The 15667-nt window shown below is 31.2% G+C and overlaps 1 protein-coding gene across 2 annotated transcripts; it reads right to left on the reverse strand.

Annotated features, from left to right (window-relative positions):
• Nucleotides 1–359: 359 nt before the first annotated feature.
• LOC111632683 (aldehyde dehydrogenase, mitochondrial-like) lies at nucleotides 360–14069 on the reverse strand. 2 transcript variants are annotated; one of them, XM_023377183.1, is made up of 13 exons: nucleotides 13921–14069; nucleotides 9941–10158; nucleotides 6122–6226; nucleotides 4447–4587; nucleotides 4252–4378; nucleotides 4104–4165; nucleotides 3750–3992; nucleotides 3555–3657; nucleotides 3295–3479; nucleotides 2531–2853; nucleotides 1090–1164; nucleotides 570–609; nucleotides 360–489 (listed from the first exon to the last, which is right to left on the reverse strand). In XM_023377183.1, exons 2-13 carry the CDS (start codon nucleotides 9977–9979, stop codon nucleotides 457–459), a joined length of 1476 nt encoding a protein of 491 aa, XP_023232951.1. In that variant the 5' UTR covers nucleotides 9980–10158; nucleotides 13921–14069; the 3' UTR covers nucleotides 360–456. The 2 variants fall into 2 exon arrangements, with proteins under 2 accessions (XP_023232951.1, XP_023232959.1); XM_023377191.1 differs by lacking the exon at nucleotides 13921–14069 and having other exon boundaries at nucleotides 9941–10246.
• Nucleotides 14070–15667: the final 1598 nt, after the last annotated feature.

A 15667-nucleotide genomic window follows, 5' to 3' on the forward strand; every position in this document is an offset into this window, starting at 1 on the left:
AATAAATTATATAACTTACCATATATACTCAATATAATACTAGCAAAGCTAGGATTTTAACTTTTTCTTTGTTTTTTGAATGCTTACTTTAAATATCTACACCACCATTTTATGTATTTCACCAAAAACCTACAGCCTTGTGTGTTCACTCCAATTTTTTTGTTTGAGTGTATCTTGAAAAAAGAAAAATAAAACAAAATTATTTAATCTTGTTTTAAATTAAAATGTAAAAATGCATTGTGTATTTGTTGTCTTTGTTTTTTTAATGTATATTTGTTAATTTTGGGGGTAGATATCACCCTTTGGAACTTTTCCATTTATTTGTAAAACTAAATAAAATAAAAATGCTCAAAAAGAGATACTTGCTTTAAATGAAAATATTTATTTTATTCAAAATTTGAATATTTAGTATTTTTCCAAAAAAAATATCAAAGATTTATTTCAGAACACAACATTTTAAGAATTCTTCTTTGGTATTTTGATAGTCACCTAAAATAAAAATGAGGGGAGGAGTAAGTATACAAAATGAAAGAAAATGAGAACGTAAGGAGAAAAAAAATTTAACTTGCAGTTTTGGTTTCCAGATATTCCATCATGCTGTCAAATCCCCTTTAAAAACAAAAAATATTTATTCTAAAAATTTAAATATTTAATGACAACAGTTCACAAAATAAAATTCATTAAATGGAAAATTTATATTAAAAGAAATTCTTCAATTACATTAAGCTTGGCTTGTAAGAACAGTAAACTAATTTAATAATTTTCAGTGTAAGAAAAAGGTGATGATGTGATAAGTGCATCACATCTTATCTATACCAGGATCACTAAGTATTGATTTGAAAATGCCTGTATCAATGAGCATTGAAGAAAAATTCAACTCACTGAGGACAAATATAAATGCTTATTAGCATGATATAGATTCAAGCATTATAAAATCTTTAGACATCTGCCCCAATACATTTTATATAAATAAATGCAACTCATTGAATTTAATGATTGGACAATGAACTAAAAGTTTCAGTTACTTAAAAATAATTGGATATAAATTTTCTTAATACTGATTCAAATAATAATTTTAAAAGTTCTTACATTTCTCGTCCAATACCAGACATCTTAAATCCTCCAAATGGTGTTTGTGGTGTTGCATGAAGATAGCAATTTACCCTGAAAAGTAAAAAAGATATTTTAAAAATCTTTGTAGAATAACTGAGTTTATTTAATAATATACTAATTGACTTTACAGAAAATTTAGAAGAAAAAACCTGACAACAATATATGGATATCTTCAATTTAAAGGCTAAGTTTTAAAAATCACATGAAATCTAAAATCTGATGGGATAATAATATATAATTTTAAAATTTATGTACAAATTTTAAATTTAAATGTTTAAATGTTATTAGAAATCTGTAATCCACAAATCTGGAACATCTCAATAAATTCTAGTGTGCATTATAGTAATTCTACAGAACCAGTTCTAAATTCTGCACTCAGTTGCTGTTGTAATTCACTATAAATTATTGTATTTCAAACAATCAAGCAAATTCTAATAGAAGAACATTGAACCAGCAATATTTAGTACTACTATTTTATGTTTTTAAAATCCAATCAAAATTACGCTTTATTTGTAATACGGCAATTGCCTGTTACAATGGGAGAACCATAAACTTAAATAATATAACATATTACATAGTATTATTACAATAATATTTTCTTTCTAATTATTTACAAAAGTTTTAACATAGTTGTATAAATTAACTATTAATCGAGTTGTTGCTCTATGGAAAATGTAGTACATTTCTTCCACCGATCTGCACTCACTTAAACTTAACAAATCAAATTTCCTTTTTAACTCATAGCTCTTTTCACATTGGCAAAACAAGTGATACTTTGAAAATTCCATATTACATCTAGGACATAAATTATCAGCATACGAGTAGAATTTATTATTTAACATTAATATTTCTGAATTTAGACGTATTTGAATAAAAAACCGTTTTATAACAAAAGGTAGATTCGATAGAATATAATTATTAATATTTGGATAGTTCAATAGTGAACCATACCAGTTTGGTTTTAAACGTGAACGGTTGTCTTCTATGTCACGTGATAATAGAATATCTAAAATGCTATGCGTTAGCTGACTACACAAATCTTCACTTAGATTCAGCGAAAAGATAAATGGAGCAATTGAGAAACCATAACTATTGATCACTCTTGAAATTTGAGCTATCCAATTCCTTTTAGAATTCTGTACAGAATACTTATATAACTGTTGTAGCAGATTGAATGAAATATTTCCACTATCTCTTATCTTCATTAACAGCATCATAGTTCTCTTGATAAATAATGCAGTGGGACTGTATCTGCTTACTTCTAACCTTAAAGCACTCCCCGGAATTTTATATTCCAAGCAAAACAATCTTCGAATAAATTTGTTCTGGATAATCTCCAGTTTCTGATATATGTTTTTAAAATGGAAAAATACTAAATCAATACATATATTAAGAATTCAAATCATAAATAACTGACCAGACACTTCCAGCTTGAACACCTTGAGCAAATGTCATAGCTGTGTCAATATTTTTTGTCAATACTCCAGCTGCTAATCCATAAGTGGTATCATTAGCTCTGGTGAGAGCCTCTTCCAGAGTTTTGAATTTTAATATCTGTTGAACAGGACCAAAAATTTCTTCCTTTGCTATTCTCATATTGTCAGAAACATTAGAAAAGACGGTCGGTTTGATAAAGTATCCTTTGCTTCCTAAACATTCTCCGCCACAATTCAACTTTGCTCCTTCATTTTGGCCAGATTTGATCAGATCCAAAATCTTTTTATATTGAATTTCATCAATCTGGAATAAAAAGAATTTAAAATGTTTGAATTATTTCAATATGGAAACAGCAAGAATTACAATAATGCTGAACAGCATGTGATTTAATTGGAAATTATCAAAAACATTTTTTTTTCATTATTGTGTTTAATAAATACTAAGATTTTTATATATACATTAAAATAATCTTTTCTGTACACAGGAAATTAAGATTATAAAATATAATATTTTGATAGCAAGTGGCATATTAGAATCGCCAATAATAATAGTAACTTCTAGGAATTAGTAACTAATACTACTATAGAATTCTAATATCCTATATTTTTAGTTCCCTAACTATAAATTTCTAACTCAAATTTGATATTCCTAAGTTTTATAAACATACAAAAATCATAATTAGACTGTTACAGGATTGTGATGATGATGATATTAATGATATATAGTATCATTTTTGTATCTTACTTGAGGTCCTTGCTCAGTGTTATCATCAAATGGATCACCAACAGAACGTTTCAGTGCCAATTCTGTGCTACGTTTCACAAACTCGTCATAAATTTCTTCTTGAACATATGTTCTTGTAGCTGCACAACAGCATTGACCTTGATTAACAAACACCATTTCGTGCGCCAATCTAACTGCTTCATCCACTATAAAAGAAAACTTGTTTTAGAAAAATCTTTTTTTTATTATGATTTAATCTATACAAATTATTAAAAACTTACAATCAGCATCAGCAAATATTACCAAAGGACTCTTTCCACCCATCTCTAATGTAACGCGTTTTATATTTGTAGCACCAGCTGCCTGTTGTATCAAGTGGCCAACCTAATATATATATATATCATTCCAGATTAAAAATTTATATAATTCTTCACATATAATTCAAATTTAAAAAATATATATTATTAAAAAACTACTTCTGTTGATCCAGTAAATGCAATTTTGTCAACATCTATGTTATAACATAGTGCGGCTCCAGCAGTGGGACCATATCCAGGTACAACGTTAACAACACCTGGAGGAACACCTGCTTCTTTTAACAGACTAGCACAATACAGAGCAGTTAATGGAGTTTGTTCGGCAGGTTTTATAACAACTGTATTTCCTGCTGCTAAAGCTGGTCCAACTTTCTGACTGAAGAGCAATATTGGATAATTCCACTAAATTAAAAAAAATTAAGAAGCTGTAATACTTTATAAGTACAATATTTTAAATTTAAAAAGAAGTCAAACAAACTATTTTGCTTAGAGAAATTTTTAATATAAACTTACAGGAATGATACAACCACATACACCCATTGGCTCAAGTCGAGTAAAAGAAACTACATCACCATCTGAGGAAAAAAAAATTATGTAAACAAATTTAATCATTTGTAAATATTGTAACATTAAAAAAGACTTTTCAAAAATGATGAAATACCAGCAGGAATTGTTTTTCCGTGAACCTTATCACTACAACCGGCATAGTAACGTATAACGTTAATACTGAACAAAATATCTCCATAAGCACACTTATAAGGTTTGCCATTATCCAAAGTTTCTAAACTCTAAAAATATTATTGATCTTAAAATAAAAGTTTAAACAAAAAAGTTATTTACAGTTTTAAAAACTTACAGTCAAATATTCAATGTCTCTCTCTAACAAGTCTGCAAACTTATTTAGAAGAAGACCTCTTTTTGAAGCATCCAAAGTTCTCCATGGTGAATTCAACTTAAAAGCTTCCCTAGCAGCTTTCACAGCAAGATCGATATCTCCCTAAAATACATATGTTCTTATAAAAATTTTAATCATGTAACAACAACTTATTAACAAATCAAAGTCTATAGTTTTAATAAAAATTAAAGAAATAAATCTTTAAATATATTCTACTAGGTATGTTTTATAACCTAAAATTTACACTATTAATATACAAAGGATGCTCAAAACTTTTGACACTCATTTAATACATAAATGAAAATTATCCAAATTTAATAATTTATAGTTATATAACAGGTATTTTTTTTAACTTGCATTATACAGTTTATTTAATGAATTCTGGAATTTATTTTAATCATATAGGATCTTCCAAAAAGGATGCTACCATTTTAAATTACCATAATTATGATAATTACTCTAGAAGCACAAGATGTACTGTACAGTACATTGGTCAATAGAGTAAATATCTAAGTTTCATCTTCATACAAAATGTCCTTTTTTTTGGTCTGCTGTCTGTAGAAAGTGCCATAAACAAAAATGGTGATTATACAACAGAGAAGACATTTTGTGTTCTGTAGCCCACAAAGTCATAATCAGTCATCATTGTGAAGAAGGCTTTAATGATTTTTTTTAATTTTGCAGACAATTTCAAAGTTATCTATGATGTAAGACAAATATCCTCATTGCATAATGACTGATTTTGACTTTGTGGACTACAGAACACAAAATGTCTTCTCTGTTAAAGCCAAGGTTCTCAATCTTTTGAAATTGGGGAACACTAAACTTTGATATTTTTTTCCACAGAACACTTAAAATACATCAGTTTTAAAGCAGGGGTGGAAAAAATTTTTGAAATCAACAGCACACTAGGTCTAGTATATGATGTCATGTCATTGGCATTTGCTGATTACATTCCCATTCAAAAATTATTTTACATTGTATCGATTTTTCTTTTGCAACAATTTTTAATTAATTGTATATTTGGATTTTTTGCAGAACACTTGAAGTGGCTGCATGGAGCATCAGTGTTCCATGGACCACAGATTGAAAACAACTGTTAAAGTGTCACTATTTTTGTTTATGGCACTTCCTAGAGGCAGTAGATAGAAAAAGATGCTTCTATGTGGATGGTAGATGAAACTCATATATTTACTCTATTGATTGTTGTAATCTCATACTTCTTAGGTAATAATTAACATAATTACAGTAATTTAAAATTGTAGTATTCTTTTTGGAAGACCTGTATTTAAATTTTATTTTGTTTTTTCATTAGAAAAATGTTCTATATTAATACAATTTAAAAATCAATTATTAATGTTTTCTTAGAGTAAATGTATTTTCCATCTAAAATAATTATACTACAGATAATATGTATAGTGTAATTTGTACAATTTTTTCCCCACTGTAATATTTTAAGATAAAAAAGTTTAAATTAATATATTGCATTGTATTACATTTTAAATTATTTCAACAACGAATTTTATTTAAGAGAAAAAATATTATATTAGATTAAAACTAAAGAATTCTGAGAAGTATCAGAATTTACAAACATATGCATATCGTAATTAAATATCAAAATATTTGAAAAGTATACCTTATCACCTTCTTGAACATCACATATCTTTTCACCTGTACTTGGATTGACTGTTGGAAAAACTTTTCCACTCAGAGAATTTCTCCACTCATTATTGATAAAAATCTAAAAAGAGAAGAAGAGAAGAGATTTCATTTAGATCAGAATTTTACTTCAAAATGTTTTCTCTGGATATTTTAGATAAAATAATTAATTTAATTATTTTTATATTTAATCCTTAAATACAATTTTTTAATATAATTATTATTAAATTTTGTAACACTATCTAAAAATATTTTTAATAATTTGAACATTTATTTACAATATATTGCACTCTTGTGATTGAGGTAATTATTGCTTAGGTTTCTTCAGATTAGTAAAAGATTTGGATTAGCAGAGTTATATATAAAGAAAAGAAAGTCAAAAAAGGACTAGAGAAATATATTCTCATATCCAAAAAATAAGAATTATTATCCAATCAGAGCAAAAAATAAACAAATATACAACAACAAAAATTATGTGAACATTCCAGACAATAAAAATATCCAGAACATAGTTAAATATTCCATTAATGTTACCATTACTACAAGAAAGTACGACGACAAGCTTTCAGAACCTCATATAAGACTTTACCAAGGTGTTATGGATGCATATTTCATTACTGCTCATGCACATAGGACTGTACTTGTCAATAACTTCCTTGACAGCAAAGATATTTGGCACATGGAATCAGGGCAGATATAACTTTCTGGGAATCATGGGCTTAGAAATTTTATTCCTTGTAGCTTGTGTCTAACCATTAAGCAGTTTTGGCCAAAGAAGATCATACTACAAAAACTTTTAACATATAAGCGTTAAATTAGACACCTATGTCACTAAATTGACGAGCGCTTTCCAATTTTCCAAAGATCATACTAACTGACATCCCTGAAAAAATTAAAAAATTATAAAAAGCCCATCATAAAATAGATTGTAATTAAATGTGTTTAACACATTGCACATTTTTAAAATTTTAGGCCTTTCTATGAAGCTAATTCAGATATGTAGGTGTAATAAAGTTATGTGCTAACCACTGATCAATTTACAATTATTTTTTAACAAGAATTTTCTAAATTGGTATTGTTTTACACTTTTATGTTCCATTGCTTACTTAAGAATTAAATACTTTACAATGTACCTTGGACCCCCTAAAAGCTGAGGGTCCTGGGCTCAAGCCCTATTAGTCCTTACATTATCCATCACCATATGGAATGGCAAGCAAGATCTCCAGATCTAAATCCCAATGAATGTGTGGGATGCTCTAAGGATATGGTGGAGACTCACAGGATATGACTCAATAACACTCCAGGAACTTCAAGATGCTTTTGTTCACGAATGACCTTTCTCCTTACAGAAATAATAAACGACAATAGAATCAGCATTAGCAATTGCTGTGCAGCATATATACAATCACACAACATATTAATAATTTTCAGTGCAAAAAGATTTCTGATAATACATAGTATTTTTTCTTATTGTTTTTTGGTTTGTTGTAAATTAGATTAAATTTTCACTTTTGTTGAATAAAAAACAAATATTTTGTTTGTTAAGTTTTATACTGTTTTATTATATAAGTTTTATATAGTTCTAGTTCCTAAGGTATAGACCAAATTATTGTGCTTTTGCTTTTTTTGGCATGAGTGCATTTTATTATGTTTGGGACATGTATTTATGGCAAAATGTGTTTATCTAAATCAGGGATGGGCAACCTTTCTCTATGCAAGGGCCTCATTTCAAAACTTTTGAACTGACGCAGGCCATATACAAGAGAAAAGAGGGAAAAAAATGCTGGTAAATCACAATTATTTATTCATGTATAATTATAAATTAGCATAGGTATTCTTAATTTAGCTTCTGGAACTGATGTAAACATAATATATCGGAAATATTTGGTTAAATATTAGTCACCACTAGTTTTAAATTAGTTTCAATGTGTCTGTTAGCCGGTTTCTTGTTTTAATTTTTACTAAATTCATTGAGGAAAAACTATTCACATACATAAGTTGTAGAAAATAACATTTGAATTTTTGTTGCATACTTCCTTAAGCTTGGAAACTGATACATTTCATTCATATTTTATGTGATACAAGCTGCAAAAAATATTAATGTGAGCCATCTTAGATTCTAAACAAAAGACAAAGCTAATTTTCCTGCAATGCTAAATACCTTCAAACAATCACAATATCTTCACAAAATTAACTTAGAAAAACATTGAGGTTATTTTCTTAAATCATTTAAGCCATCCAGATAGTTAAAGTTAGTAGTATGATGGTTTGGAGACCTAAGTACTATGGATGGTTTGAGGGCACTTAGCTCTGCAGGTAAATTATTTTCAGCATTTGTTTTATCAAGAATGAATGACTCAAGTTATTAATCAATGCTTGTAGATCATCTCTTGCCATTTCTTTGACAACACCAGCACATTCCCTTTTCATTGCATCAAGACACTACAATCATCTAAATCTAGTTGCAGTAAACACCAAGTGGTTCCAGAACTACAACATTGAAGTTCTGGATTGGCCAGTATATTCCCAAGACCTCAAGTCAATGAAAACATCTGGAGAATTCTTGAAAGAAAAGTACATGAAGATAACCATTCTTTCACATCAGAATATCTAAAAATGCAATGCTGCAGGCCTAGGAAGAGGTGGATATGAAGACCTTACAAAATCTTATTCAGAGCATGTTCAACAGAAGATTTCAATTAATAAATAAAAACAGATGCCTAACAATTACTAATTATTTAAAAATACTACTTATGATTAAAATATGGTATTTTTTTTTATACTTATGTAAAACTTTTTTACTATTTTAATTGTGTTATTGACAATTAGTTTGCTTATAATGCACATTTTTAAAAATGAAGATTATATTACAACTAAATTGATACAATCTTCTGCAGTTTAAATGTAGTTTAAATATTTAAATACTTGTCAAAAGATTAGATAGATAGATAACAAATCTAATCTCAGTTTCTGATAAATAATCTATATATACATTAGCAGTAATACAATTTAGATGAATAGATTGCAAGAACTTCAAACTATCCTTCACAGGACTCACGTAAATTTTCTGCATTTTTTGAATTGTACACAATTATAGCCGAATTGATAAACCAAGCAATATTGTTACGATCTGAATGAAGATCCTGCATAAATTATAAACAAGAAAAAACTTTGACAATAGTTTACTTCACAGTTGAACAAAATTATATATTCCAGCTTATGTATAATTTTAGTATTCTTTCATATTAATGTTGCAAAGATTGCATAGAAAAGAAGAGGGGAGAAAAATGTGGCTACACATTTTAATTACACATCCTTACAGGAAAAGGAAGAGAAATAAATTTCTTAATAATTCATTAAATAAAAAAAAATCTAAAACTTTCACCAAGTTTTAACTTATCTGGCAGTTAGAAAGATATCAAATTCAGACAATTTTGACCTTGTTCTGCAATCATATTATTTTAATGAATAAATTAGATAATGCTTATTATTATATAATAAAGCACACTCTTATCTAAAGAATATATTAAAATTGTTAAACTGTTTATGAATAATATTTTTAATACAGTACAGTATTTTAAATATATTTCAAAATTATACATGCTAATAAACTAAATACTAAATATTTAGCAATTTGTTACAAGAAAGTTCCTGAAAATTGATCAATTTCAAGAATTATAATTGATCAATTAATATTAATCAATTTCAGAAACTTGATCAAAATTGATCAATATAATTTAAATATTTATGATAGTGCAATAAATGCATTTAAAAATATTTAAATTTTCCAAATTACCTGAGTGTATTTAATTTCAGGTTTTCTATTAGGTGCCATCGCTCTGTATGAAGCAAACTGTTCAGGAAGCGGAGAGGTGAGGAGCACGTTCCTTTTATAGTAACCAGAAACCTCGACCTTGGAGTGTTGAGCAAGATGATAAACAGTACGACAGTTGCTTACGAAAAATCTTTATCAGAACTTTTCCTATGCGGAATTTATCACTTTATACAAGTTTCCTAATTCGTTGAGATAATAAAAATGCAGTGTAATAGTGAAAAGTGTAGGAAAATATAATATCTTTCAATAATTTTTTTATAATAGCGTAAAACTACTATAAAAAATATTAATAAAATTTCTAATATATCTTTTTGTCAATAAAAAAATCGAGTTTTTAAAGAGAGAAAATGTTTTAATGCTATCTGTATCTGTAATCCGTATTTTTCTGTTTTATATATCTGCAACGTATGATTAACTTAGTCATATGATATATGAGGATGGTAGACGTACGAAGTACGCATATTTTTTAATTAGGTTACTGTTTGATAAATATCTGGTCATTCTCGATATATTATGAGTTACGTACTGAAAAACGTTTGTAACAGTTTAAAAAGGAAAGAGTTGAAATATTCGAAAGGAAATGCAAGGAAGAGGAGTCAGTACAGGTCGACAACCTTTCGAAACTCGTTTCCATTTAAATTAAACACGCTAAACTGGTATTGATTTAGAATTGATATACCAAGATACACGAAGTAAACTATAAGCCGAAACACAGCAAAATTACATATCCGTTATACGATATTTCACGTGATCACCCATCAGTAAATAATTAAAAAAGCGTGTAATTTCAAATTTTGTTAACAAAATAGTTTTTTATTTGATACATATAAGAAATTCTGTCTTTCTAGTGTCGAATAACTTTCGTGGAAATTACACTGTACTTTCAATGGCCTCCAAAAAGAGAGGGCCGTGTGGATGATTCAGTAAAGATGTCGTCCGTTCTACAGCTCTGAGAAACCTGGAATCGAAGCCAGGTGTATTTTACTCCTTACGCCCTGTGGATACCAAGAGTACCTTTTTATCAAGCTCTTCCGAGTTTAGGCTGGATGGCCGAGCGGTGAATGTGGCAATTTGGGGACCGGGGTTCAAATTCGGACGGATCGATAAATCCCCAGAGATTTTTTGGGGTGGTCCGTTTGGATATGTTGACGCCCCCGTCCCTTACCACCCGGCCGCCCTATTGTGGGCCTGGCCGAACTCATAATTGGCTTGTTTAAAAAAAAGCAAGACTATTCCCGAAAAATTCTTGGTGTTTTTTTGACACGACCGGATTCGGTTCCTGGGTTGCCCAAACGGTAGGTTGATGCCTTAATCCTCTCGGTTATCCGAGTCAGATTGGCCCTGGAAGGAAAATTCGTGCGGTTCCTACTCGGATTCGATTAACTGCCGGATAGCCGAGGAGTTAAAGAAGTGGTAGGATTCAGCCTGTTCTCACCGGTTCCGCAGAACGCTTTCTAAAATAATAGAGAGGTTGAGGCGCACGTTTTAAACGTGTAAACGTGTACGTGTGACGTTCGGCGCCGCTTTCCCGTAAGCCTAAAAGTTTGACAATGGTGTTTGGATAGTCGGTGGAATCACGCTCGACATTTCAAACACCATCGTCAAACTTTTAGGCTTACGGGAAAGCTGCGCCGAACGTCACACGTACACGTTTACACGTTTAAAACGTGCGCCTCAACCTCTCTATTTTTAGTTCGGCGAACCGGTTGTTAAAATTGTACATTATTTATGTAGGGAATTTCTCGCAAAAGTCTGCATCATGACTACATCGAGCAGTAAAAAGTCAGTAGACTGGAGCAATAAGTGCGACTGAGAACAAATCTCTGCCGCAATCGCAATCGATCTCAATGGCGACCGCAAAAGTCTGCATCATGACTACATCGAGCAGTAAAAAGTCAGTAGACTGGAGCAATAAGTGCGACTGAGAATAAATCTCTGCCGCAATCGCAATCGATCTCAATGGCGACCGCAAAAGTCTGCATCATGACTACATCGAGCAGTAAAAAGTCAGTAGACTGGAGCAATAAGTGCGACTGAGAATAAATCTCTGCCGCAATCGCAATCGATCTCAATGGCGACCGCAAAAGTCTGCATCATGACTNCAGTTATAAAATTTGGCAAAGGACTTGATGGTTGGTGAGAAGATTCTTAAGTTTTTAATGTAAAAAACGTCAGATCCTATAATAAAAGGCTGGCGTTTGATCATTTTTAAACATTGTGAATTTTTTACCTTTTATTATTTGTCTTTTAAAGAAGTTTTATCTTCTAACCAATGTAACTGTGTCTTCTGTAGTTGTGTGAAAAGGATTTAATAATAGACTCGAAAATATTAATATGTTTTTGTAAATAGTCTAACTTCAAAAATTAAAATATTGAAGAATGTCCTGAATTAACATTGAACATTGTGAATTTATGCAAACGTCTGTGTTTCTGAATCCGGGAAATGCAAGAAAATAAATGCGTTTTCAGGACGATTTTGCCTGCAAAATCCCGGTTAATTCGGAATGGTCGCAAGTCTTATTCTTGAAGCAGTAATGTGTTTCAGAATAATCTCATTTTAGCCGTTTCCTGTCTAATGGATTAAGTCTAAAAATGTAGTAATTGTTTTTATAAATATTCTTTTCTGAGCGTTTTTCACATTCACTGGAAAATTTTACTGATATGTACTAATTTTAAAATTGTGCATACTCTTATTATATTACGGAATAAATCATTATTTTTACATTTATTATTTTTCAGGGTGTTACATACAACAGAGGGAAGTATAACGATCGGTCAAAAAATAACCCCCAAGATTTTTACATTTTTGGTCTAGGGCAGGCATGGCCAACATACGGCCCGTCTAATGAATTTATGCGGCCCGCGATTAATCTTTCAAAAATTATTATTAAAGTCCGAATAGCTGACGCCTAGAAAAAGAAAAGATCAACAGCTCACTGTGCATTTAGAGTTTTTTTTACTCTTTCCGCCCTGTGGGCACTAGGAGGGTCTTTTAAGGCAGGCCCACAATGGGACGACGGGGTCCCAATGGGACGACGGGGTCCGACGTATCCGAACGGATCGTCTCTCCCGAAAAATTCCTGGGGATTCTTTGACCCGTACGGATTCAATCCCGGATCTTCCACAGCAGTAGGCTGCCACCTTGACCGCTCGGCCATCAGGCCTTTTGCGTTTAGAGTTAACGCTCCATTACAAATGTCTTAAGTACAGCGTAGAATGCTCATAATGCATGATAATGTGAAAAATGTATCTGTAATCTCTATGTACAATTTAGTCTCTACGGGTGACACCACAATGAGATCTCGCACTATTTCAAAATCTTCCTAGGGCAGCCTCTGGTTCGGCCCATGAAAAAAGTTTTCTTTCCAATTCGGCCCGGGGGCAAAAACTGTTAGCCACCCTGGTCTAGGGCCTTGAAACGTTAAGAAATACAAAAGAAATTGGGGTTTTTTCCGTAGGTTTGGATAGTGTGCGATATGATTTTGCTCATGTGAGGACCCGAAAATGTCCCAGAACGCAATATTATAAAGGAATTTTATGTTTTAATTATGTAAAACAGTGATAAAAAACATGGAAAAATTATGCTATATAAGGAAATGCTCGATCTAACAAAAGAAAAAAAAAGTATTATTTTGTAAAATCAATAAAAGAAAGATAAAAATTTATGTCCATAAAATGGCACGTTTAAATGTAATACCTGTACTTAGAAAAATGAACTTTTCAAATTAAAACAATAGAATGACGTAGGTCCTAAAGATCAACCATGGGGATCGAATTGATGTTGACTTATCTCGCGATCTGAGTTCCGATCTCGTTACATTTAGTAACGAGTGAAGACCAATTCAAAAGCGGAAGTGAGTCGGATCGACCTATCTAAATGTTCGATCTGAGATCCAAAAAAAAAAGATATAAAATCCTAATTTAGCACACACGGAGCGTACCTCAGTCTGTATCCATGCTGGTGAACATTCTTCTGAAAAAGTAAAGGGAATTTTCGCCGACTTCGCAAGTTCGCTCCCACTCCGAACTTGTTAACCTTTATCCCAACTGTTAATCGTCTCCTGACAACGCGACGATTAACTGGAAGAACTAGAAACCGGAATCCGCACACTGATGGAAATTTAATATGTTGTAAGCATAATTGCACAATAAACCGGATTAACTGTTGTAACTGGAGAGATTTGTCTCTGTCATCGACACTCCCACTCAAGTTTCGACACCACTCTGACATCTTGCCCTTACGCGCGGTTCGGCGACCCCACACTCGCTATCTTTGAAGCTTAATAACTCCTGTGCCTTTTGTCTAAAATTTCTGAAATTTTGCAGACAGGTTTGGTTATTAGGTGGATTACTCTATTAAATTTTGGTGGTTAAAAGTGAAGAAGGGGCCTCAATCCTAGATAAACGGGGGGTCAATTGTTATACAGTAGAGCGTCGTTTATCCGAATCAATTGGGGACTGAGGTTGTTCGGTTAACTTGTTTTTCGGATAACCGATTATGTACGGAAAAATATATTAACCTATCCCGTGTTGAAATTTTTCTCCGTTGCGTGTCGCTTCGCGTTGAATTTTCGTCGATGTTAAACCTAACGTATACTTTTTAAAATAATAATCGTGGCTATTGTATTGTTAAAAATTATTTCTTTAAGTAAAAATAAAATTCATGGCCGGCGTTATTTACATTTAATACATAAAAATATAAATACGACTTTTAAACAAAGTTAAAAACTTTGTGTCTGTCCTTCCTTTTCGCCGTTTTTCACCATCAGCAATCCTTTAAAAAAGTTCACAAAATTACGGAGACGACCTTTCCTTTGAGGCTACTACCTCCGCAAGAAAATGTAAAAATAGGTAGAGCGTCCTCTGGTGTTTTTGCCACATTCACAATAATACATTTTAAGTAAAAATAAAATTCATGGCCGGCGTTATTTACATTTAATACATAAAAATATAAATACGACTTTTAAACAAAGTTAAAAACTTTGTGTCTGTCCTTCCTTTTCGCCGTTTTTCACCATCAGCAATCCTTTAAAAAAGTTCACAAAATTACGGAGACGACCTTTCCTTTGAGGCTACTACCTCCGCAAGAAAATGTAAAAATAGGTAGAGCGTCCTCTGGTGTTTTTGCCACATTCACAATAATACATTTTAAGTAAAAATAAAATTCATGGCCGGCGTTATTTACATTTAATACATAAAAATATAAATACGACTTTTNCAGTGTTTCTCAACCTCTAACGAATCGTCGCCCCCTTCAACGTAGTATCGCCCCCTTCAATAAAACCGTTACGTAGTATCGCCCACTTCACTTCAAAATTCCGATGCCCAGGGCCAAGGCTAACGCCAAATTCGTACTGCTTTGATAATAATTAATAATATAAAAATTTTAAAAATAACATCTCATAACAGATGGAGCCACACACGATTTTAAAATTTGGTCGTGAAAGTTATGCAACTCGTCGTTGGAAATTTTTTTTCAGTAGTCTTTACGATAATGAAAAAGAAAGACTTGAAGGATCTTTTCACTAAAAACCCAAAATCTGCATCTGATTGTTTCTTAAATGGTCTTTATACATTAGCCCCAAATTGAAGAAGGCAGCATGTCAATAATTGAACAAACGATAATACCTCTAGCATTGATGATAATCTTCCTGAATGCATCAATGCATTCAGGAAGATAATCTTCGT

Source organism: Centruroides sculpturatus, unplaced genomic scaffold (assembly GCF_000671375.1).
Source record: "Centruroides sculpturatus isolate CEXI.00-Female unplaced genomic scaffold, Cexi_2.0 scaffold119, whole genome shotgun sequence".
Taxonomy (NCBI): domain Eukaryota; kingdom Metazoa; phylum Arthropoda; class Arachnida; order Scorpiones; family Buthidae; genus Centruroides; species Centruroides sculpturatus.

What these genes read in the sequence shown, in the direction of transcription:
- LOC111632683 (XM_023377183.1), bottom strand. Translation starts at nt 9,979, where the DNA reads ATGGCACCTAATAGAAAACCTGAAATTAAATACACTCAG. An exon ending in GAGACATTGAATATTTGACT is followed by an intron (nt 4,379 to 4,446) that starts GTAAGTTTTTAA and finishes TAATATTTTTAG; the next exon opens with AGTTTAGAAACTTTGGATAA. An exon ending in CATTTACTGGATCAACAGAA is followed by an intron (nt 3,658 to 3,749) that starts GTAGTTTTTTAA and finishes TATATATATTAG; the next exon opens with GTTGGCCACTTGATACAACA.